Source organism: Ursus arctos, unplaced genomic scaffold (genome assembly GCF_023065955.2).
Source record: "Ursus arctos isolate Adak ecotype North America unplaced genomic scaffold, UrsArc2.0 scaffold_5, whole genome shotgun sequence".
Lineage (NCBI taxonomy): Eukaryota > Metazoa > Chordata > Mammalia > Carnivora > Ursidae > Ursus > Ursus arctos.
This window is the reverse complement of record NW_026623067.1, coordinates 35,999,285-36,022,991: the sequence shown is the minus strand read 5'-3', so window position 1 is coordinate 36,022,991 and position 23,707 is coordinate 35,999,285. Positions and strand designations below refer to the sequence as shown.

General features: G+C 40.6%; 1 protein-coding gene across 2 annotated transcripts in view; it reads left to right on the top strand.

Moving 5' to 3' along the window:
• Nucleotides 1–19,332, top strand: part of CDC25C (cell division cycle 25C) — a 28,862-nt gene extending 9,530 nt beyond the window's left edge. The window contains exons 9-15 of one of the 2 annotated variants that reach the window (XM_057307155.1): nucleotides 13,657–13,809; nucleotides 14,715–14,816; nucleotides 16,029–16,091; nucleotides 17,310–17,408; nucleotides 17,940–18,073; nucleotides 18,448–18,559; nucleotides 18,758–19,332. In XM_057307155.1, the coding sequence (XP_057163138.1) occupies nucleotides 13,657–13,809; nucleotides 14,715–14,816; nucleotides 16,029–16,091; nucleotides 17,310–17,408; nucleotides 17,940–18,073; nucleotides 18,448–18,559; nucleotides 18,758–18,907 (813 nt within the window). In that variant the 3' untranslated portion in view covers nucleotides 18,908–19,332. The remainder of the gene's footprint in view (nucleotides 1–13,656; nucleotides 13,810–14,714; nucleotides 14,817–16,028; nucleotides 16,092–17,309; nucleotides 17,409–17,939; nucleotides 18,074–18,447; nucleotides 18,560–18,757) is intronic. The other variant, XM_057307156.1, reaches the window with a different exon arrangement.
• The last annotated feature ends 4,375 nt before the right edge of the window (nucleotides 19,333–23,707 follow it).

Below are 23,707 nucleotides of genomic sequence, written 5' to 3'. Positions count from 1 at the left end.
AAGGTACTGTCTGATATCTTTGCATTTCCCATATGCCTTCATTCTTGAATAAACAATGTTGTGCATCTCCTGGGTTTTAGCCCCTGTACAAAAAGTGGTAGCTCTACAGAGATCCAGAAGACATGGTCTCTATACTTTCAGGGCTACCTGACTAATAGGGTATCTGATAACCATGGGATTCTTATTACTGCTGGGTGGGAAGGTTCCAGTTAGTAGTTTGAGTACATCATCATCCATATAATTCGGTGTAAGTGATGCCTTCAGAATAATAGTAATGGATGGAACATATGTAGCATGATTTTTCATCTATTTTACTATATATCCTCCCTGTGTCACTGGGAGGCATACCTGAAGCCTGTGGCTTATTGGCCGTGTCCTGATACGCCAAAGATAGAATCTGAGGTATTTGGCATTTCTGAATCAGCTTCATTTCTTTGAAACAAATATGCGTAGGAGTGTGTGTTTTACATTTATTGATTAAATAGGCAAATGTGATATAGTTGAGTCCGTGGATTCTAGTCCTCATTCTCTTATTTAGTGTTCTGAGCAGGAGAAAGACACTTAACCAGTCTAAAGCTCAGTTTCTTATTTATAAAACAGAGAGCATAATAATGAGAAATACTTCCTCAGTAGGATTGTTGTGAATATGATTAAGTATTAAACACAGTTTATAATATTCCACATACTTGATTATTGTTAATAAAAGCAAATGTAAGCTGTTAACAACATTCAGTAAAGATTTATTATGAGACTGATATGTGCCAGGTGCTATACCAGAATTGAGGACAGAGTTGTGATTAAGATGGTCAAGATTCCTAACTTTCATGGAGCTCATATTTATATTTTTTCTAGTCTAGAAGATAGACAATGTAAGTAAGCAAACCAATACCTGAGATAATGACAGATTGTCAAAAGTGCTATAGATGACAGAGTGGTATGAAAAAGGACCTAGAAGTTTAGTAGGGTGCTGCTTTTAACTTTAACTTGAGTAACTGGAGCAGTGCTGACACTACAATGCATTTGAAAATAAGGAGGAATTTAAAGGAAATAAGGTATGTTCTCTTTTGGGCATTTGAGTTAGAGGCGTTAATGGGAAATTTAAGTGGAAATCCTGAATGAGGAGTGGAGCCGTCAGGACCGGAAATGTACATTTTGGGACCATCTGTGTAGAAGAGAAAATGAAGGCTCCAAGCTTAGAGCAGAGTGTTAAGAGCTTGTGGAGAAGCAGTGATAGTCCGGGAGGAGACTGCTAGTGAAGTAGATAGACTCAGGAATGACATCATTCAGGAGTCAGAAAAAAGAGATCTAGGACACAAACAGAGCAGTCAATTTTATATATTTATTCATTTTACACATTTCTTTATTGTGGTAAAATACAATATACATAAAATTTACCATTTTAACCATTTTTTAAAGTGTATGGTTCAGTGGCATCAAGTTCATGTTGTTAGTATTGTGCTTATCCATCTCTAGAACTTTTTCATCACCCCAAACAAACTCTTTGAAGAGTTTTATAATTTTAGCTCTTTAATTTGGGTTTTGACCCACTTCGAATTAATTTTTCTGTGTAGTTTTAGGTAAGGGTCCAGTTTCATTCTTTTGCATGTGAATATTCATTTATCCCAGCACCATTTGTTGAAAATACTGTCGTTTCTTCATTGAATGGTCTTGGCATCCTTATCAAAAATCATTCGACTAGAGATGCCTACGTAGTTCAGTCGGTTAAGTGTTGGACTCTTGATCACAGCTCAGGTCTTGATCTCAGGGTCGTGAGTTCAAGCCCCATGTTGGATTCTGAGCAGGGTGTTGAGCCTACTTAAAAAAAAAAAAAATCACTTGACCATATACATATGGGTTTATTTCTGGACTCTGTTCTATTCCATGGGTCTATATGTCTGTCTTTATATCAGTATTATAGTTTTGATTGGTATAACTTTGTAGTAAGTCATTTTATACATTTTTTATTTCACAAATCATACTTGAATATATTCTCCTTGAAAGAAAATTGAAACATAATAGCTAAGGCTAACTCTGTCTGATCACCATTCCTAGCCCCTCTCGAAGGGCGAATTTGAGATTATATGGGACTACAGGGAAGAGTCAAGAACGTGGGAGTCCGTGGAATATTTTGGTCTAGAAAGTAACAGACATTGGATCCAGACTTTCTGGATTCCATAACTTGGCTCTTTAACGGTATGGGTAAAGTCATATGATTTCCCTATGCTTCACTTTTTTTTTTTTTTTTAAGATTTTATTTATTTATTTGTCAGAGAGAGAGAGCACAGATGCCGGGGGAGTGGCAGGCAGAGGGAGAAGCAGGCTCCCCGCTGAGCAAGGAGCTCCACGCCGGTGTGGATCCCAGGACCTTGCGATCATGACCTGAGCCGAAGGCAGACGCTTGACTAACTGAGCCACCCAGGCTTCACTTTCTTAATCCACAAAAAAGAAAAGGGTTTTTTTTGTTTTTGTTGTTTTTAAAAGATTTTATTTATTTATTTGAGAGCACAAGCGAGAGAGAGCACAGTCAGGGTGAAGGGCAGAGTGAGAAGCACACTCCCTGCCGACCAGGGAGCCTGATGCGGAACAGATCCCTGGACTCTGGGATCACAACCCAAGCTGAAGGCGGATGCCCAACTGACTGAGCCACCCAGTCACCCAAAGTAAAGGTTTTGATAACTATTTCATAGGGTTGTTGGTGATTAAATGAGTTAATTGTACATAAAGCATTTAGAACAATACTTGCCAATTACTAATGCTGAATTATTATAATGTAGTGTAGTATAAGTGCTTAATTACTGTTGTATGAGGACTAAAATGTGTGGAGTTATAAAAACTGGTAGAGCAGGGATGCTCGATGGCATTAATGTCCTTAGCAAAGTGAGAGTTGCAGTAATCTGATGACTCAGAGGAGAGTGTTAGGTGACAGTCTTGAAGAGTTTAGAGAAGGTTATAATCAACTTTTGGAAACTGCAGAAGGGAATTATTAAAAGGCTAATAAAATGACATTTGTAAGGTTTTATGTGATAGACCTGCATGGCATAGTGTGCTGTTGCCTAGAAGCAAGATTGGAGACTCTGGAACTCCGGGGATGATTAAGTGAGGGTTGGAGGTTGCCAGTGGCAGATGAAAAAGTCATAGGGGTTGTGTTAGCATAGGTGATGGTGAAAGTAGCAGAGAATGGGATGCCTAAGTGGCTCAGTTGGTTAAGCGGCTGCCTTCGGCTCAGGTTGTGATCCCAGGGTCCTGTGATTGAGACCCAAGTTGGGCTCCTTGCTCAGTGGGGAGCTTGCTTTTCCCTCTGCCTGCTGCTCCCCCTGCTTGTGCTCTCTCTCTCTCTCTGACAAATAAATAAAATCTTAAAAAAAAAAAAGAAAAAAGTAAGAAAGTAGCAGAGAATTAGATGATGATGAATAAAAGCCTGGATAAGGAGCCAAATGTCTCACTGGGTAGGCTCGGTAAAGTAAGAACAGCAATGAGGTTGAAAGTTGCTGAGGAGGAAGAAGCATCTGGTTTAGAAACTTTGAGAGCTAGGGGAAATTTTAGTTAGTTTGAGGATGTGCCAAGTTTGAATTCTTGGTGGTAGAGTAATAGAGGAAGGTTGCAGATTTTTCTTTTCTTTTCTTTCTTTCTTTTTCGCCTTCTTCTTCGCCTTCTTCCTCTTCCTCCTATTCCTCCTCTTCTTTTTTTTTTTTTTTTTTTTTTTGTCCCTGCTTATTGAGAGGCTAATGTGGGGTGCAGGAGAAGCTTGGTGCAAGTATTTGAGAAGTTGTGAAGTCCCTCTCTAAAGGGTTTTCAGTTTTCAGAACATGGTATGAGTGTAGGGAAAGAAGTAGTCTGAGTTTTAGTGTTTTGAGCAGTGTCTTGGGAGACAACAGTGGAAAAGAAAAATGAGAGGCAGGTAATAATAATAGGTTCTGCTTATTGACTACTTGTACTGGGCACTGTGTGCTGAGCTGTTTATATCCATCATCTCATTTAATTTTCAGGTCAATCCTGAAATAGGAGTATGATGCCCCTTTATTTTCTTTCTTCTCACTCTTTTGTTTTTTTCTTTAGTATTATCCCCTTTTGGGAGGAGAACATCAGACCATGAGATAAAGGCTCTTATCCAAGGTCACAAATTTAGCCATTGGCAGAGTCAGGATTTAAGCTGAGATCTGCCTCACTCCTGAGCTGGTGTTTTTAGCAGTATCATGGTGTCTTTTGCTGAATATGTCTGGAAGGTAAAAACTGTCCCAGGAACATGAAATAATGACATTTGCTTTTTTTCTTTTTTTTAAATATTTATTTATTAGAGAGAGAGAAAGAGGGAGCAAGCAGGGGGAAGAGCAGGGGGAGAGGGAGAGAGAATCCCAGGCAGACTCTTCACTGAGCTTGGAGCCTGACACAGGGCTCAATCCCAGGACCCCAAGATCATGACCTAAGCCAAAATCAGGAGTTGGACGCTTAACCTACTGAGCCACCCAGGCATCCCAAAATTTGCTTTTTGTGTAGGTTTGGTAAGGTTGAATACCCAAAATTTGAGGGGATTGAGTGTTAGGAAGGATGGTGGATCAATTATCTAGAGCACTGCTATTCTGTAAAACTTTCTGAGATGATGGAGATGCTTTATATCTGTCCAATACAGTAACCACTATGTGGCTTTTTTTTTTTTTTTTTTTAAGATTTTATTTACTTATTTGACAGAGAGAGAGAGAGCCAGCGAGAGAGGGAACACAAGCAGGGGGAGTGGGAGAGGCAGAAGCAGGCTTCCCAGCAGAGCAGGGAGCCGGATGTGGGGCTCGATCCCAGGACCCTGGGATCATGCTCTGAGCCAAAGGCAGACGCTTAACGACTGAGCCACCCAGGCGCCCCATTTTTTTGGTGTTTAAAAAATATTTAGTCCCCTTATGTGCTCATTTTAAAGCATTGTGACTCTTATAGCATCATTTTCAGTTGAGGGCACACTGTGTAAGAACATGCAGAACAGTAAATTTTAGAATAGAAAAGGAGTAGGGATTTTTGTTATTGGATTTATCTCTTTGATGCTAAATGTAAATAGATACCTGATAAAGCAAGGAGATTTATATAACCTAAGTGATTTCTGATGCATTCATTCAAAAAATATTTTTTGAGTTCCTGTTAAGTGTCAGGCCCTGTGTTAGGCAGTGGTAATACAATGATGAACAATACAGGCTAGGTTTATGTCCTCTTGGAGTTCATATTCTTGTTGAGGAGACATCAACAACACCAACAAACTCAGGTTTGTCAGGTTAATAAATGTTCTAGTTAGAGTTCATGATTGCAAAAAAAAAGAGACTGATTTCTAGTTATCTCAGGCAGAAGGCAGAAGAGGGATTTTCTGGAGGGTATTGAAGAACTCAGAATTACCAGGAAGGCTGGAAAACAAGGTAAGGCCCAGCAAAATGCTGCTGTGGGGTCATTGAGTAGATGTTACCACCTACTGGCCGGATACTTAGTGTCACCATTACTGCCCCCCAGCCCCAGAAGGTAATCCAACCTGCTGCTGGACTGTATTGCTCAGGACCATTTGCTGCCACTCGCTATATTCTCCACTGTGATTCTGCAACCATAAAAAAGGCTCAGCCAACCATGTGCTCTTGTGTTATTCCTCAACTATCAAAATCCAATTAGGAATATCTGGTTGATTATAAGAGAATAGAAAAGGGAATACCTGTACCCCTTGGCCTCCTTATGAGGAGGCAGGGCTGCCTCCATCAAATTAGAAATTTACTGAATTGCCAATATTACCCAAATTGCAAATGACTGCCATAAGAGAAAAGATAATTTAATTATTGCAAATTGTCTAAGTGTAATGAAAGAAACAAAAAGAGGACTGAGTTAAGCACTAATAGAAGGGAACCTTTAAATGGGAATAAATAGGGGCACAAATAAATAAATAAATAAACAAACAAACAAAGAAACAAACCTGCCTTTGGCTCAGGTCATGATCCCAGGGTCCTGAGATTGAGTCCCTCGGGCTCCTTGCTCAGCAGGGAGCCTGCTTCTTCCTCTGCCTGCCACTCCCCTTGCTTGTGCGCTCTCGGTCTCTCTCTTTGACAAATAAATAAATAAAATCTTTAAAAATAAATAAATAAATAGGAATAAATGGGAAAGGCCTCCTTGAGCAAGAGATACTTATTTGAGAACAGGTTGATAAACTGTCCCAGTTTGCTGCCATTGAGGAGGCTCCTATGACCTGGGCCTTTCAGTACTAAAACTGGGAAAGTCCCAGACAAATTTGGATGAATTGGTCACTCTAGTTATGCAGGAACCATACATAACATGACTAGAGACAAGAGCATTCCATGAGGATGGAATATTGCAAAGATCCCAAGTTGAATAGATCTTGGTATATACAAGGAACTGAGAAGCCATTGTGAGGGAGGGGGAGAGTTGCCTGAGTGGGGACGGAAGAGGTAAGCAGGAGACAGATCATGCAGGGCCTTAGGGCTATGAGTGTGTGGATTTTATTCTAAGTGCATTGGGAAGCCAGTAGAGGATATTCAGCAGAGGAATAGTAGGACCTGGTTTGTTTTATGAAGACCACTCTTGTTGCTGGATAAAGAAGGTATTAGAGAGGCGCCTGGGTGGCTCAGCTGTTAAGCGTCTGCCTTCCGCGCAGGTCATGATCCCAGAGTCCTGGGATCTAGCCCTGTATCGGGCTCCTGGCTCGATGGGAAGCCTGCTTCTCCCTCTCACACTCCCCTTGCTTGTGTTCCCTCACTCGCTGTCACTCTCTGTCAAATAAATAAATAAAATCTTAAAGAAAAAAAAAAAAAGAAGGCGGCAGGATCAGAGAAGATTAAGAGTTAGAAGGAGAGGGGAAGTTGGGAACAGGTAAGAGTAGGATAGGAAGCTATTGCAGTAGTCTCAGGGAGGGTTGGTCCTAGCCTGGACTAAGGTGGTGGCTACAGAGACAGAAATGGATGAATTCAGAAGGTATTTTGGATACAGAACAGTCAGGCTATAAAGAAAGGATAGAATCAAGGATGACTTTGGACATGTTAAGTTTGAAGTGTTTTTATTTCAAAGGGAAAACAGAAGCCATCAAAAGAAAACTAGCTTATTCTCTCACCAAATACAGCAACCTATCTGCTCTAATACCCATATAACTACCATCTCTCTTGATATACTGCAATGAAGTGTCCCTCCTGCTCTCTGAAGCTTGCCTCTGCACTTCCTCCTGTTCATTTACCCCTTCCTTCCTTCCTCCCTCCCTCCCTTCAGTAATGCTGGAGATACAGTAGCAAGCACAACAACACAGTAAAGTCTGTTCTCTTTTGGAGCTTACATTCTAGTCAGGAGGAAACATAAAGAAACAAAGACAGATGGTAAAATACTATGGTAAAAAAGTAGGTTAAAGAGAATAGGGAGTACCTGGATTGGGCTGGAGTAGAGTGGGAGTTGATATTTTTGATAGGTTGCATAGATCACAGAAGACCGTCACAGATGTTTGAGCAGACATCTGAAGCAGTGAGGGAGACAAACAGTTTTCGAAGGATGAATTTTTCTAGGCAGAAGAAAGATCAAATGTAGTGCTTCTGAAGTGGGGTTGTGCTTGGAATGTTCCTGGAACAGCAAGAAGGCCAGTGTGGCTGGAGCAAAGTGAGCAGGTGCACAGTGGTAGATGAGCCCAGAGAGTAGGTAGCAGAAGGACAGGTCATGTAGGGCCCTTAGGTCATTATGAAGATTTTGCAAAACCCCTGAGTCACATGGAAGCATCTCCTCTTGTCTGCTCCTGCAGTAATCTGCTCTCTTTTTCTCCATCCTGTATTATCAGTTTTCCCCTTTCTCCTAGATTAATACTTCTCCGATTCTTTGGTATCAGGACTCCTTGGCAATCTTAAAAATTACTGAGAACACTTTGCCTTGTACCTGATCTTATGGGAAAAGCATCCAGTTTTTCTCCATTGAGTGTGATGTTAGTTATGGGTTTCTTTTCTTTTCTTTTTTTCTTTTGAAGATTTTATTTATTTATTTGAGACAGAGAAAGAGAGAAATTGAGAGAGCGCAAGTAGGGAGAGGAGAAGGAAGAGGAAAAGAATCTCAAGAAGATGGGACACCTGGGTGGCTCAGTTGGTTAGGTGTCTGCCTTTGGCTCAGGTCACTATCCCAGAGTCCTGGGATCAAGTCCCACATTGGGCTCCTTAATCAGCCAGGAGCCTACTTCTCCCTCTGCCTGCCACTTCCCCTGCTTGTGCTCCCTCTCTCTCTGACAAATAAATAAATAAAAATCTTTAAAAAAAAAACCCACAAAAACAAAACAAAACAAACAAAAGAATCTCAAGCAGACTCCATGTTAAGCAGGGAGCCCCACAGGGGACGTGATTTCACAATCCTGAGATCATGACCTGACCTGAAACCAAGAGTCCAATGCTCAACCAACTGAGCCACCCAGGTGCCCCCTCTTTTTTTTTTTTTTTCCCCAAAGTAGGCCCCATACCCAGCATGGAGCCCAACGCGGAGCTCAAAGTCATAACCCTGAGATCAAAACCTGAGCTGAGATCGGGTCCGCTGCTTAACCAACTGAGCCACCCAGGCACCTCTAGTGATAGCTTCCTTGAGATGCCATTTGTTAGGCTGAAGAAGTTCCCTTCCATTCTCAGTTTGCTGAGAGATTTTAGCAGGAACAGATAACAGATTTTGTCAACTGATTTTTCTGCATCTATTGAGATGATCATGTGAGTTTTCTTTTTTAACCTATTAATATGGTTAATTACATTGGTCTTGGAATGTTAAAACAACCTTGCATTCCTGTGATAACCTTAGTTGATTATGATGTATTTTCCTTTTAATGTGTTGTTGGATTTGATTTACTGAAATTTTATTGAGGATTTTTGTATTTCTGTTCATGAGAGATACTGATCTTTAGTGTTTGGTTTTCCTTGTAATGTCTTTCATCATTTGGAAAGAATTCTCTCTTTTTAAATTTTCTGGAAGAATATGTGTAGAATTGGTGAGGTTTTTTGTTTTTTGTTCTTTTAATGTTCGGCTAAATTCACCAGTAAAGCCATCGGGACCTGGGTTTTTCTTTGTGGGAAATTTTTAAATTACTAGTTCAATCTCTACTTTTTATAGGTCTGGTCAGATTTTCTGTTCCTTCTTGAGTCAATTTTGGTGGTTTTTGTCTTTCAGGAATTTGCCCATTTAATCTGAGTTTTCTTATTCATTGGTATGTAGTTATTCATAGTATCCCCCATGATCCTTTTTATTTCTGAAAAATTGCTAGTAATGTTCCCTCTTTCGTTCCTAATTTTAGTAATTTGAGTCTTCTTTTTTTCTTGGTTAGTCTAGCTAAAAGTTTATCAATTTTGTTGCTCTTTTCCAAGAATCAGCTTTTGGTTCTGTTGTTTTCTCTTTTGTTTTTCTGTTCTTTACTTCTTCTTAAAATTTTTGCTCTAATCTTTACTTCCTTGATTCTGCTTGCTTTGGATTTAATTTCTTTTTTGATGGAAGTTTAGCTCATTGTCTTGAGATCATTCTCTTTTCTATTATGGGCCTTTATAGCTGTGAATTTTCACTTAAACACTACTTTGGCTTTATCCTTACGTGAATTTTGGTGTGCTGTGCCTTCATTTTTATTCATCCAAAAGTATTTTCTAATTTCCCTTGAGATCTTTGTTGACCCAGTGGGTTTTTAGGAGTGTGTTATTTAATTTCCATCTAACTGAATTTTCCAGATTTTTTTTTCTGTTATTAATTTCTGATGAATCCATTGTGGTCAGAAAACATACTTTGTATGACTTCCAGTAGTTTAAAATTTATTGAGGCTTATTTTATGACCTAGTGTGTAGGGTCTATCTTGGAGAATATTTCATGTGTATTTGAGAAGAATGTACATTCTATTGTTGATTACAGTGTTCTGTTGATGTCTGTTAGGTCTAGTTGGTTTATGGTATCGCTTCAGTTAGTTTTTGGGCTTTCTAAAAACAGTAGCATACCAGATGTGGCTATTACTGGCCTTGCTGTTCTCACCAGCGCCTTTGCATTTGTTGTTCCTTCAGCCTGGAACTTTCTTTCCCTAGGCAAAACAGGATCCCCCCCCCCCCAATTTAGTCTCATTTCTCCACATATGTCATCTTATCAGAAAGGCCTTTCCTGACAAGCTTTCCAACCCAAATATGTTTCCTATCTCTTCATTCTTCTTTATTTTTTACATATAGAACATGCTGCTACATAAAGGAACATAATACATTATTCGTTTCTTCCACTCCCTTATTCACTGCTCTGTCATCTAGTAGGTGCTCAGAAATTGTTAAGCAAGTATGTGGATATGGACATCTGGAAATAAGATTGGAAGTTTTGATTGGAAATAGATATTTGAGAGTCATCTGTATAGAGGGAAAATTTGAACTGACAGGTAGAAAAAATGATGTAAGGCAAAAGTGAGGGAATAGAAAAGGGCCAGGACCTAACCCTGATGAATCCAACATCTATTAGAGGTTTGGTAGGTGAGGAGGCCCAACAAAAAAGATTGAGAAGGAACAACAAAGAGGTAGAAGCATCGTGGTTCTTTTAGTTTAGGGGTTGCCTGTACTAGCACTAAACTAAACTAGGAGGTGAAGCCAAGGAAGAAGGCAGTAGCCAGCTCGATGGAAGCCACTATGAAGTTCTTATGTCTAAAGAAGTGATTGTCAGATACGGTGAAATGAAGATTGTTGAGAACCTTGACAAGAGCAGTAGAGTGGTACAAACAGAAGCAAGTCTATGTGTGTTGAAGAGTATGTAGACCATAAGGAAATGGTGATGCCTCCTCAGTTTACAAAATAATGATTATTCATTTAGACCTTTTTATAAAATCTGCAGGTAGAATCAAGCTTAGCAAGTTTCCTTTTCTTCTTCCTGGCCTTTTAAATGCTTCAAACTCCCAGATTTTGAGAGCGTTCATTGATTCCTAAAAGAGGGAAAGTCTTTAATGGGTAGATGTTGAATGCAATCTAAGCCAGCTGGTCCTGGCCCCCCCCCCCCACTTCTGAGAACTGGGAAACATGACTCGCTAGACAAAACTGCGGTATCATCACTATCATCATCCCTTCATGACCAAACACGTATCCTCTTTGCAGTAAGTTGCCATTTGTTTTTATATAAATGTTTTGGAAAGGCTCTCTCAGAACAGTAGTGGCTGTTTCTATTTGTTAAAGTAGTTTTCTCTACTGGTACCTCATTGGTACATGATTTATTTTTGGATTCTTGCCTTTAGGCCATATGAAACCCAAAAAGATGTTTATCAGCTTTATTATCACCATGATAATAGCTACCAGAAACCTAAAGCACTGATGGAAGAGAATAGAAATTTGAGAAATAGACTTATGCATTTATGGTCAATTGATGATTAGACCAAGATACAAGACAATTAAATGGAGAAAACAGTCTTTTCAACAAATTGTGCTGGAGCAATTGAAAATCTATATGAAAAACAAAAACCTCAGTCCATGCCTCATACCTTATATAGAAATTAGTACAAAATGGACAATAGTCCTGAATATGAAATTTAAAACTATAAAACATCTGAAGAAAAAAAACATAAGATACAGGAGAAAAATTCTGTGACCTTGGGTTAGGTAAAAATTTCTTAGCTATAATACTAAAGAATGGAAATATTTCCCTTAGTAGCTAATTAATTCCAGACTCTTTACAGTGAGCCCTTAGAGGCACCTGGTTTGCTCAGTGGGTTGAGTGTCTGACTCTTGATTTTGGCTCAGATCGTGATTTCAGGGTAATAAAATCCAGCCCGGCATCGAGCCCTGCATCCGGCTCCACACTCAGTGGGGAGTCTGCTTGTGATTGTCTCTCTCCCTTTCCCTCTGACCCCCCCCCCCCGCTAAAATAATAAATAAATCTTTTAAAAAATAATAAAATAAAATACATTAATCCCTTAGCTTAATAATTTGGTGTGTTCTAGAGAGGCTGTTTTGGTTAAAAGAAACAGAGGTTGCACTAAGGCCATCAAATTTGAAATTCTGATCTGGCTTCTTCCTGCCTTCTCAGGGCAAAATTAAAGTTATATGAAGAGAAGTCTGTCAAGAAGTCTGGGTAGCCTGTTCCTCAATCTTTCACCACATCTCTTCTCCCAGTATAACTTTGGTTCATCCATGCATTCATCCTTGGCGTCATGGCCTTTACTGTATCTTTTGGCTTTTCCTTTTGAGTTTTGGCTTCTGTTGCTGCCTAATTATTTTGCCATTTTCTAAGTTAGATTCCTAGGAGAGGGAACCTAATTGGCCCAGATTATTTTTACATGTTCTAGGCTACTAAATGGATGTGTCAAGACAGCACCCTGGGCCAGTCAGTGGCTCTGGGTAGGTTGTGGGGACATAGGGAGTTGACTGGCAGGGATCCAAGGGGACAGGTAGGTGTAAAATACTGGTATGTGAAATGTGAACTGTAGATGGTATCAGGAACAATGGAGTTTCCCTTAGATGGGACCATGGGTGTGACAAAAACTTTAATATAGTTATTATAAACTATTGATGTTTTTGTTTTATTCTCCCAGAAACCATTGGCCATCAACTTGTTTTCTAGTTATGGCTCTCTTATTATCTAGCCCCCCCCCCCACTCTTAATCAATCCATAGTAGTTAGTGAGGTGAGTGTATAAAGTAGGGACTTCTGGCTTTCGTGTAGGGCAGTAGAAGGTACCTGGGAACAGAGAATAAGAATCTTGGATTAGTTGAAGGGGCTCTAGCTGGCTCAGTCAATAGAGCACGGGACTCTTGATCTCCGGGTCATGAGTTCAAGCCCCACGTTGGATGTAGAGATTACTAAAATTAAAAAAAAGAATCTTAGATTTGTTGAAAGTTGTTATCAGAGGTCATTTAATATATCTCCCTGCCTCTGGTTATAATACTCAAACCATGGCTTTCAAGGAGACAGTAGTCCATCTTCTTGCACTTTAGTCTCAGTTAGTAACTTCCAAGGCCAGTTCTTCATGGTATTTAATCCATTTTTCCCTGATGGACTTCATAATATCAATCCTATAATGGTCATCTTTATACTAGATTCTGGTGTTCCCTTTTCCCTTGCATCATGCTTATTCTGCTATTTTTCTTTCCATTAACAACCCACTTTATAAGAAAGCTGGGTTATTTTTTTCTCTCTCCCTCAAAGAAACTGCTACCTCAAAAAAGTGACACATACTCTTGCTGCTTAGTATTTTTTTACATAGGCTGACCTTTTTGGTTTGTCATCTTCAATTTCGTTGGGGTCCTTAAATCCTGATTGTCGGAGTCTTAGGATCCCGTAGAGAAACTGGGATTAGGTTTGTTTGGTTGGTTTTCACTTGACTGGAGGAACTGAGCTTGCATTTACTTTCTCCTACAAGATTTGGTACATATAAGATGGTCAGGTGGTGAATTTGGTTTGGCTAGATTTAATACATCTTGGGGAGATAGTACATCATGCACTCTAAGGAGAAAGATGTTAATGAGGAGGGGAAGAGTGGTTGCTTACCTGGGGTTTTGCCTATCAAACTTGAGTGTTGCTGGAAATCAATGGGGCAGCTTGCTAAACTGCAGATTTTAATTCAGTAGGTCTGGGGTGAGGCTCAACATCTAGGATTCTTCATTTCTAACAAGTTTGCAGGAGATGTTCATGCTGCTGGCCTGCAGACACACTTAGAGAAGTAAGAACATAAGGGGTTGATATTCCCATACAGGCATCTGCGAATAGAAGCTCCTTGTATCGCTCCCCTTCATTGCCAGAGAATTTGAACCGGCCAAGACTGAAGCAGGTGGTAAAATTCAAGGACAATCCAATACCAGATAAAGAAAAAAAGGAATATCGTTCTAGCCACAAAGAGCTCAGGAAGGTAAGAACTTTTTAAGATGAGAATCTATTTAATCCTCTATCTCATTGTGTTCTCTGCTTTTTTGGTATGAGGATTGCTTTAGGATATCTTGTCTTCTTTCTCATTACTTTTACTTTTATCTCCTTGTTCTTTATGTCTTTCTTGTTTTTTTTTACATCTGTACCCACATATAAAATATTTAACAATAAATATCTTTTATATTATACTTTTGGAAATGATGTTGGTGTACTGTCTTCCCAACCTTCTTTTATAAGATTTGAGAGGAAACAAGGAAACATGGAACGGTAAGAATATTTACTGCTGTTTTACCTGCATTCTGAGAGAAACAGCATCATGGAGCACACTGATTTGGTGACAGGCAACTTTTGAAAAATTTAGCTGTCATTCCCTACCCCTCCTTTAAAAAAAATCTAAATACTATTTTATAAAATCAGCATATGATAGTATAGAAATTATACATAAACAAAAGAGGCTGTTGTGAAATGACCATAATTCCATATACCAGAGATACTTATTGTCAACACTTGGTGTATGTTCTTCTAGACTCTGATGCAGGTTTTTTTCTTTTATTAAAGTAGTATTACAAAGTACAAATTTTCTCACTTTCTTAAGGATATCATGAACTTATTTTCATGTCAGTGAAATTAATCTACAACATAACTTTATTGCATAATAGTAATCTATAATGTGTGAAATATGATTTGTTTAACTAAGACTCTGTTATTTATTAGTACTCTTTCTCTATTATAAACTTGCTGGGGTATTCATTTTTACAGCCAAATCTTTGTGCATTTTTTTCCCCTAAAGTGTGTACATATGTTTAATATGTCTCCACTCCCTCCCTCTCCTGGTTTTTAAACCTTTAACATGAGAATTGGCGGTGGGGGGAATCTTGTCATCCTCAGGGCTTAGGTCTAAAGAAGACAGTCTCTCTGTGTGACATTAATATCACTCAGATGTTGGAGGAAGATTCTAACCAGGGCTCTCTGATTGGTGATTTTTCCAAGGTAGGTTTGGTTATTGTCATCTTATATTCCATTGAGTCATTTTGGATCTGAGTCTTTTTTTTCTTTGCTTGAAGAGGACACTAGGTATAATTTGCATCCTCACCAAGGACTATTTGATAAACTGGAGATGCTGTGGTGGTAGATTTAGACCCTAAGCCTTTACAGTGAGAAAGTATTTCTTATTCATTCTGGGAAAGTCCAGAGCAGTGGGGAATTAAGAGGCTTTTTACTTTTTTCCTTTTAAAAATATCTTGTAAAATTTTGTAAATAATACTTGGTCATTACATAAAAAGTAGAAAATGAAATATACCTCAAGTCTTATAAAAATATTATTGCTTTTAACATCTTGGTACATATTCCTCCAGCCTTTTTTCTGTGTATTTTCACAAACACACATGTACATACCCAAATACATTTTTTTGGTTTTTCAGAAAAAATGGTTTATACTATTTTGTGATTCACCGTTTTTTTCCCCGTCATTTAATGTATCAGGAACATCTTTTCCTGTCAATAAACAGTTCTGCTTCATCTTTTCATAATTTTTAATAGTATGGTATTTCATTTTTTTGACTGCCCATAATTTTTTTAAAAAATTTACATTTTTTATTTTTAAGTAATCTCCACACCCATTGTGGGGCTTGAACTCACAATCCCACAATCAAGAGTTGCATGCTGTACTGACTGAGGCTGCCAGGCACCCCTGCTCATAATTTCTTGTGGGATATTTATGTTTACAATTTTTCCTTATGAACTGTATAGGTGGGCATATTTGTAGATAAATCTAAAACTTTGTGTGAGTCCTTAATTCATTCCTTAGAATCGCTTCTTAGAAATGGAATTGCTGCATATGTGCATTATAGAGACCATTGATTCTTTTGAATGCATCTGGGGTTTTATTTTTTTATTTAATGTTTTTTTGTTTTATTTTTTTGAGAGAGAGATAGAGAGAGCAGTGGGTGGGGTGGTGGCAGAGGGAGAGGGAGAGAGAGAATCTTAAGCAGGCTACACACCCAGTGCAGAGCCCATCACAGGGCTCAATCTTACAACCCTGAGATCATGACCTGTGCTGAAATCGAGAGTCAAAAACTCAACCCAGGTGCCCCACACGTGGAGTCTTAAAGGTCATTTGGAAAGAAGGACAATATATGGGTCTTTGATCTCAAATTGGGGTACAGAAAACTTGCTGTTATTTCACTTCTTGGGTATTTCTAGGTATGTGTGCTACCAACCATGTCAGGGAGACACCAAGATCTGAAGTACATCACCCCAGAAACAGTAAGCAGATATCTGGAGATGGTAACTGGTTATATAAGCTACCATCTGGTCTGTTCTGTCCCTAAAATCCCCACTTCCATTGTATTTCACTGTGTTCAATCACAGAGTCTCCTCATTCAACCGAAGCTGTGTTAAAGAACTCTGATTTATCCCATTCTTTTGCCTTTGTTTTTAATTAAACAAATGATAGATAATTGTTGAGGAAGAAAGAAAGCAAGGAAAGAAGGGAGGGAAGGAAAAAAGTCAAAATCACTCAGTTTGGGCAAGCTTACATTCTGGTTTAGGTGTTACAAGCCCATTGACTCCTCTACCCATAATCTCACCACCAGAGATAACCACTAGTAATATTTTCTTTATGGCCTTCCAGATTTTATTCTGGAATATATTTGGTAAAAATAGGATCATAATGAACATGTGGTGTTGAAGTTAGCAAGACATTGTAAACATCTTTCTACCTCAGTAAAACAAATCTATATTATCCTTCTAATGACTATATAATATTCTATTATATTGGCATATATAATTTAACCAACTCCCTATTTTTGAATATTTAAGTTATTTGTAACTTTTTAAATTATTCGATAACTTAAACTAATATTTAAGTTATTTGATAACCTAAAATAATGACTAAGATGAATATTCTTGTGCCACATCTTTGCTTACTTTTCTGTTCACTAAAGATGTTGGGAAAGAAATTGCTGAGTCAAAGTGTAATTACATTTAAATTTACAAAGTTCGCTCCAGAAAGATTGAACCATTTACACTCCTACAAGTAGCTTAAGGATATCAACCCTTTCCTTCCGTATCTTTTTCTGAAGGACTTGCTTTCTTCCTTTACAATGGAACCATTTCCCATTTATTCTTGCAAAGTCAGAATCGCTCCCTGCTACCTGTGCTACTGCAGAAGTCCTTGGGTGTCTTCTGAGAGGCTGATTGCAGCCATGCCTACCTCCAGATGAATGCCTTGAATATGCTTTTCCCTGGTGTCTTGGCAATTCCAGCTATTTTGGTGCTCCAAAAAGACCATTTCGTATTTTATCCTCTTGAATGAGCAGTAGGGATCAACCATTGCCCCATTTCAAATATAGGGGACCTTTGGAGCCTGGGTATACAGTGGAATCCTGGTGACTAAAGGGAGTGCAAATCAGGAACTGTGTGATTGACTCTTGTCTCCCAGAGTGAAAGGGAATAGGGTGTTCAATCATCATTTCTGTGTAGGTGGCTGCCTTACTGTCAGGGAAGTTCCAGAGCCTGATTGAGAAGTTTTATATTATCGATTGCCGCTATCCATACGAGTACCTGGGAGGACACATCCAGGTGAGATTACACTGGGGACATTAGTGGGGAGGGCCTGGAGGTAGCTCTTTAATAGGAAGAGTCTGTGGGCAAAGGTCCTATTAACCAGAACCAGGGCAGAGGTTCTACTTTTGGAGCACATTAAGGCTTCAAATCCTCATTCCTGTTCTAATTCTGTATACCTTGAGCAATTTACTTTCCCTGTCCCTTCTAGACCAATCTCCCTTTATTCTGTTGGAGCCAAGGGCTCCTACTTGGAAATAAAATATTAATCCAAGGACTGAGAAGCACTTTGCAGACACTCATAGACATTCTTCACAATGATTCCTACACATTAGGGTGGGTCAGATCTACATTTATTGAGTACCTTCTACATGCCAAGCTCTGTGCTAGACCTTGGGGATAGACACAGAGATATAATTAGATCTTATGCCCTGAAAATGCTTACATTCTTGACTTCCTGGCCCAAATATCCCGAGATGGTATCCCGGTTATTTTTAAGTGTAGGAACTATCCACAGGCCCTTAAGGAAATACTGAAATTTTTCTACAGGGAGCCTTAAACTTGTACAGTCAGGAAGAACTGTATAACTTCTTTCTGAAGAAGCCCATTGTCTCTCTGGACACCCAGAAAAGAATAATCATCGTGTTCCACTGTGAATTCTCCTCAGAGAGGGGTCCCCGAATGTGAGTGTCTACATGGGGTAGGGTGGGTGTTAGAAATGGACCTTGAATTGGTACTTAAAACCAGGGAACCTTCCCAGACCAGTTCAGACAGAGATTGGAATGAATGAATGCATTCTTTCCATTGTAGTTTAAAGGTTAGGGAGGTAGAAAGAAAGGTTTCTACAATTTAAAAGTTTGGAGCAGTGAAGGAAAAAGAATTGGGAATGAGGAGGAGAGAGAGTGACTGCTTGAATCTTGTTTTGCAAAGACAGTGAGATCTGGAGCACCTTTTTGGTTACCCATGGTCTGTTCTTCCTTCCCCTCCCCAGTGAACGGCACATGGGATCTTGACCTTGCTTCTTTCCACCCCACCCACCTCTGGGTTTTCTCTAAAGGTGCCGCTCTCTGAGAGAAGAGGACAGGGCTCTGAACCAGTATCCTGCATTGTACTACCCAGAACTATATATCCTCAAAGGGGGCTACAGAGACTTCTTTCTGGAATATATGGTAAAGGATGGGGCACATGGGGCAAAAGGAGAGCTCAGGCTTGGGGGCGCCAACTTGAGCATGCAACTTCCAGGGCCTGCACAGCCCTCTGAGACGAAACTACTGCTCCTTCTTAGCTACCACCAGCAGCATCTCTATTATACCTAGTAGGAAGTTCTGGAGACTAGAGTATCCCTTACTTTGTCCCCTAACTTTCAGGAGCTGTGCGAACCACAGAGCTACTGCCCTATGCATCATCAAGACCATAAGGCTGAGCTGCTGAGGTGTCGAAGCCAGAGCAAAGCATGGGAAGGAGAGCGGCAGCTGCAGGAGCAGATTGCCTTACTGGTGAAGGATGTGAGCCCATGATAGTGGGTCAGTGGTTGACTGTCTAGGAGTCACCAAAAGACACTGTAGAGGCGCTGAGCAGAAAGAGTCCATGTTGTATGTGGCTAAACCCAAGATTGTTAAAAGATGTCTGCAAACCAACAAGCTGTCAAGCTAATGAAATTCCAGGCCTGGAGGTTGGTTTTAGCAGAGCTGCTGGCTGGTGACTGAGTCCTGGAGCTGGCTCTAGAAGGCTGTAGCCTTGAGTTATATGGAGATTTGTGTTGCTTCAGGGAGTGTTTGCATTCTCTTTCCATTTAAACTTGTCTTCTCGCAAGCGAACAAGCTCTTTCCCTGGGCTTCTGCTTGTGCAAGAGAGTTGCCCAACTTCTTTCTCTGTACTTGCCTTCTAGGTTTCCTTTTTCTCCCTTTTTCTTAGATGGGAAAATAAACACCGCAGAATGAGAGATTTGATCGTGAACCCAGTCTACTCCTAGAAGATCTTTATAAGGAAGAGATCACCATATTAGTCTCCTTCAGACAAGGGTATAACAATCTTGATTTATAGTGAAGGCCAAAGTGCTTTTCTCTAGACCAGTAGTTCTCAAATTTGGGCCCTGGACCATAGGCATTATCTGAACTTGTTTGAAATGTAAATTTTCAGGCCTCATAGCATACCTACTAAATCAAAACCTCTGAGGGCTCAGAATTCTGGGTTTTAAAAATTTTCCCTTTCAGGTGATTCTGATGCATGCTGAGGCTTGAGAACCACTGCTCTGGAATTAAGGAAAACCCTTTTTTTTTTTTTTAGCAGGGGGAGGGGAGAGTGGTGTGGGGTTATGGGGGAGAGGCAGAAGGAGTGGGAGAGAGAGAAAGAATCTCCCTGCCCAGCACAGAGCCCGAGGCAGGACTCCCTTAACCAACTGAGCCACCCAGCCACCCCTTAAGGAAAACTTTTAAATTGCATTCTTTAGCAATATCCCAGCTTTCCTTTCCTAGACCATTCCGAGTATGAGTTATTTAAAAGTGTGCCCTGCACTCAGCACTCTGTGATAATTAGGCGCAGAAAACCAAGGTGATTGGCATCTCTAAGGCAGGTTATAGGTCTGAGTTGGGCTTAAAAAGATTCCTTATCTACAACCTTAACGGAATTTTGACTTTTCCTATTTCTCAACTCTTTCCATGACTTCATTTCACATCTCACAGAGATAAGTTTGGACTTGGGATAGTTGGAAGTAGAGATATGTGCTGTCTGAAGATAGGAATAAAAGGATAGAAAAGTAGCAAACAAGAGACTTTAGACTTAAGGAAGACCTTTATTTACTTTTTTTTTTTTAAAGATTTTATTTATTTATTCAGCAGAGATAGAGACAGCCAGCGAGAGAGGGAACACAAGCAGGGGGAGTGGGAGAGGAAGAAGCAGGCTCATAGTGGAGGAGCCTGACGTGGGGCTCGATCCCGTAACGCCGGGATCACGCCCTGAGCCGAAGGCAGACGCTTAACTGCTATGCCACCCAGGCGCCCCTATTTACTTTTTTTTTTTTTTTCGGAAGACCTTTTAAAGCGCATTCTTCAGCACTATCCCAGGCTTTCCGTAAGCGAGTAGCCTTTCATCTTCATAGCGAGGTACAGCTGTATGGCCAGGGGTGGCAGTGGAATTGACTAAACATTGTCACTCTCCCACATTAACCTACTGGGAGTGATAGCCCAGGACTAGAAAAGGACAAAGAACTCTGAATCCTGGATGAGACAGAATAGAGACAAAAGTGACCTCTTCCTGAGTTCTGGACCAGGGAGACCTTTATTAGATGAATAAGGGGGAGGAAGGGCAGATGTTTGCAAGGTTGGCCAGGGCTCTCCTCCTGGAGTGCCGCGCGTCTGCCTCCCAGCAGAGGGCACTGCTGTATTCTTTAATGCAGTTTCTAGAGCCTGCAGCCTCCACTGCCTGCTCTTGCCTCTGTCCAGAGGGAAGCTACCTGGCCTTTTCCCTGAGCCCTTGCAAAACTCAGAGCCCAGAAGGGCTGAGGGGAAAGGAGAGAAAAGCTGTTTCTGCATTAGGTGCAGATGGCTGACGGGAAGATGCTGCTCCTCTGTCCCACCCCCACATACTTACCCCTGCCAAACAGGTACTCCTGGTGGCCTGAGGAGGAAAATGTTTGAAGCACCTCCACTTCCAAGTATGAGGAGGGTGTCCCCTGACTCATTGCCTAATCTAGTGGGTCATTTCCTGATCATTTTCCCCAGACAAGTAGAACCAAGCCCCCACCCCCCAGGAAGAGACTGGTATACATGGTCACATTTCAGTAATCTTAATTAAGTGGAAATTCTGAGTTGCAAAACAAAAACAAGGGCTTAATTAGTTTATCTACTTTGTGAAAAAAATTGTATTTACCTAAAAGGCACCATTTGCCTATATAGTTTCTTATACTATCCTCCCATTGCATAGGTACTATGCGATTTGATTCATGTTATCTTCGGGAATAATAATAGTAGCTAACAGTTTTCAGGTGCTAACTATATGCAAGACTTTTTATGAACTCATTTTATAGGTATAAACTAATTTTCACAACAATTCTGTGAGACAGGTACTTATTATTTTGCACATTTTACAGATAAAGGAATTGAGACACAGAGGAATTAAGTAACTTGTTTAAGATCACACAGCTAATGAATGGTGGAGTTGGGGTTGAACCCAGGCAGTATGGCTCCAGTGTCTGTACCTTGAATAGATTTGCTGTTACCAAATCCTCATCAAAGAACAGTGTGCCTTTCTAGACTTGGCACTTATTAGACATTAAATATGTAAGAGCCTCAATTATAGGTTCTTAAGAAGTCAGGGCCGTAAGGGTTGCTTGGGCTTGGCAGATGAGGCCAAGGGCTATGACCCCAGGCCGGAGACCTTGGCATGAGGTGTATAGCAGGTTAGCTCTACACTAACACTGACTGTATTTGTTCATCATAAAGTCAAGAAGACTGGAAACCATTCTTTCTAAAAACATGGTTTTCAGTCTTAGCCCAGGATCTGGCTGCCCTCTGCCGTAGAGAAGGCAGGAGCATTCTCCTTTGCTCACCAGGACTATAAAGTAGGAGGAGGTATGGAAGATTCCCTTTCCCCATTCAGTTCAGGCAGATGTTGAGGAAACACCAATTCCTTTAAACATATCTGGGTTTGTCAATTCTAAGTACCACAGATATTCAGTTATGATACTGTCCCTCCCCTCAAAAGACTGGCAGGGTAGAGAATGATTCCCTTTTTTCCCATCCCTATATGCAGTCTAACCCACTAGCAAAGGAAAGAAGTACTGCAGCCTCCAGCTCCAAACCAGCAAGTCTGGTGGTGGGGGTAGGCCAAGTTCATAGAAAAATTAACTCCTGCATGCTACCTGGAATGATATCATTTATTCAGTGCGTGCTCTTTGCCAGGCACTATGCTAAACTCTTTACTCAGTATACTTGTATAATCCTCACAACCTTACATGAAGTAGATATTGTTATTAATTTTACTGATGAAGAAACTGAAGCACAGAAAAATTAAGTGCTGTGCTAAGGTCATCCAGCCTTTGTTGGAAATGGGAATTGAATCCAAGCAGTCTATAAAGCTTGTGTTCTTAACTATTCACCACACTGCTAACATCCTAGGTGAGGGGAGCAGCAGGAATTAAAGCTTCCAGTGAGAGATGGCTTGGTAGAAGGCAGAATACCATGATTACAAATGAAAGTGGAGTAAGATACAAGGTTTTTAGACTTTTGAGCCCAATCAGTGGATTGCTAAGCCTCCCAGGGCAGGGTTTGTCTCTTAATCATTTTTGCACCTGGTTCAAAGTTGAACCCATAATCAGTCTCAAAAGACATTATTGAATTGAATGACGGCTGAGTAGTATCATCTTTGTAGAAAGGACAGGCTCATTTGTCATTATCCACAAGGTTCCTAAAGGCAATGCTGCTTATCTAGCAGGTGTTGGCAGTCACAGGGGACATGGCTGGTGGGAGAGGGTGTATTGGAAGAGCTGTCAATATAAGTGTTGGAGTCATAATTATTTACAGAGGCTTCCTTATCCCTCCCCTACCTTTGGTTTCCAGTCGTCATCCAAGGACCAGTGATGTCAGGCTCTCCACTCCAGTGCCCAGACAGAAAGATGCTCCAGCATCTCATTCTCACAAAAAGGCTGGCCTATTACAGGTGGAATTGGGCATTGCTCTTAGCCTAGCGGTTTGACTTTGTTCCTGCCTTCCTGGTCCATTCCATGGAGATGGCACTGAATAGACACTTAGAGTATGCATCCTGAGCACATGCCTTTTCCCAGCCTATCCTTCCACCCAAACTTGATTGGACTTGGTTGCTGAAGGAGGGGGAGAGCAGGGGCGCCTGGGTGACTCAGTCGTTAAGCGTCTGCCTTTAGCTCAGGGCGTGATCCCGGCGTTCTGGGATCGAGCTCCATATCAGGCTCCTCTGCTGGAAGCCTGCTTCTTCCTCTCCCACTCTCCCTGCCTGTGTTCCCTCTCTCTGGATGTCTCTATCTCTGTCAAATAAATAAATAAAATCTTAAAAAAAAAAAAAAAAGGGGGGGGGAGAGCAGAGGTGACACCTTTTATCTCCCCCCACCCCAACCTCTGTTGATTCATAGGTCTCTCAGCCGTTTCCTAGCATCCCAACCACCTGAAATGGTTACCATTTGGGGCACCTGGATGGCACAGTTTGTTAGGTGTCTGATTCTTGGTTTCAGCATTGTGAGATCAAGTCCCAAGTTGGGCTCCGTGCTCACTGAGTCTGCTTGAGTTTCTCTCTCCCCCTGCCTTGCTCTCTCTCTCTCTTAAATAAAATTTTGAAATTGTCTCCCTTTG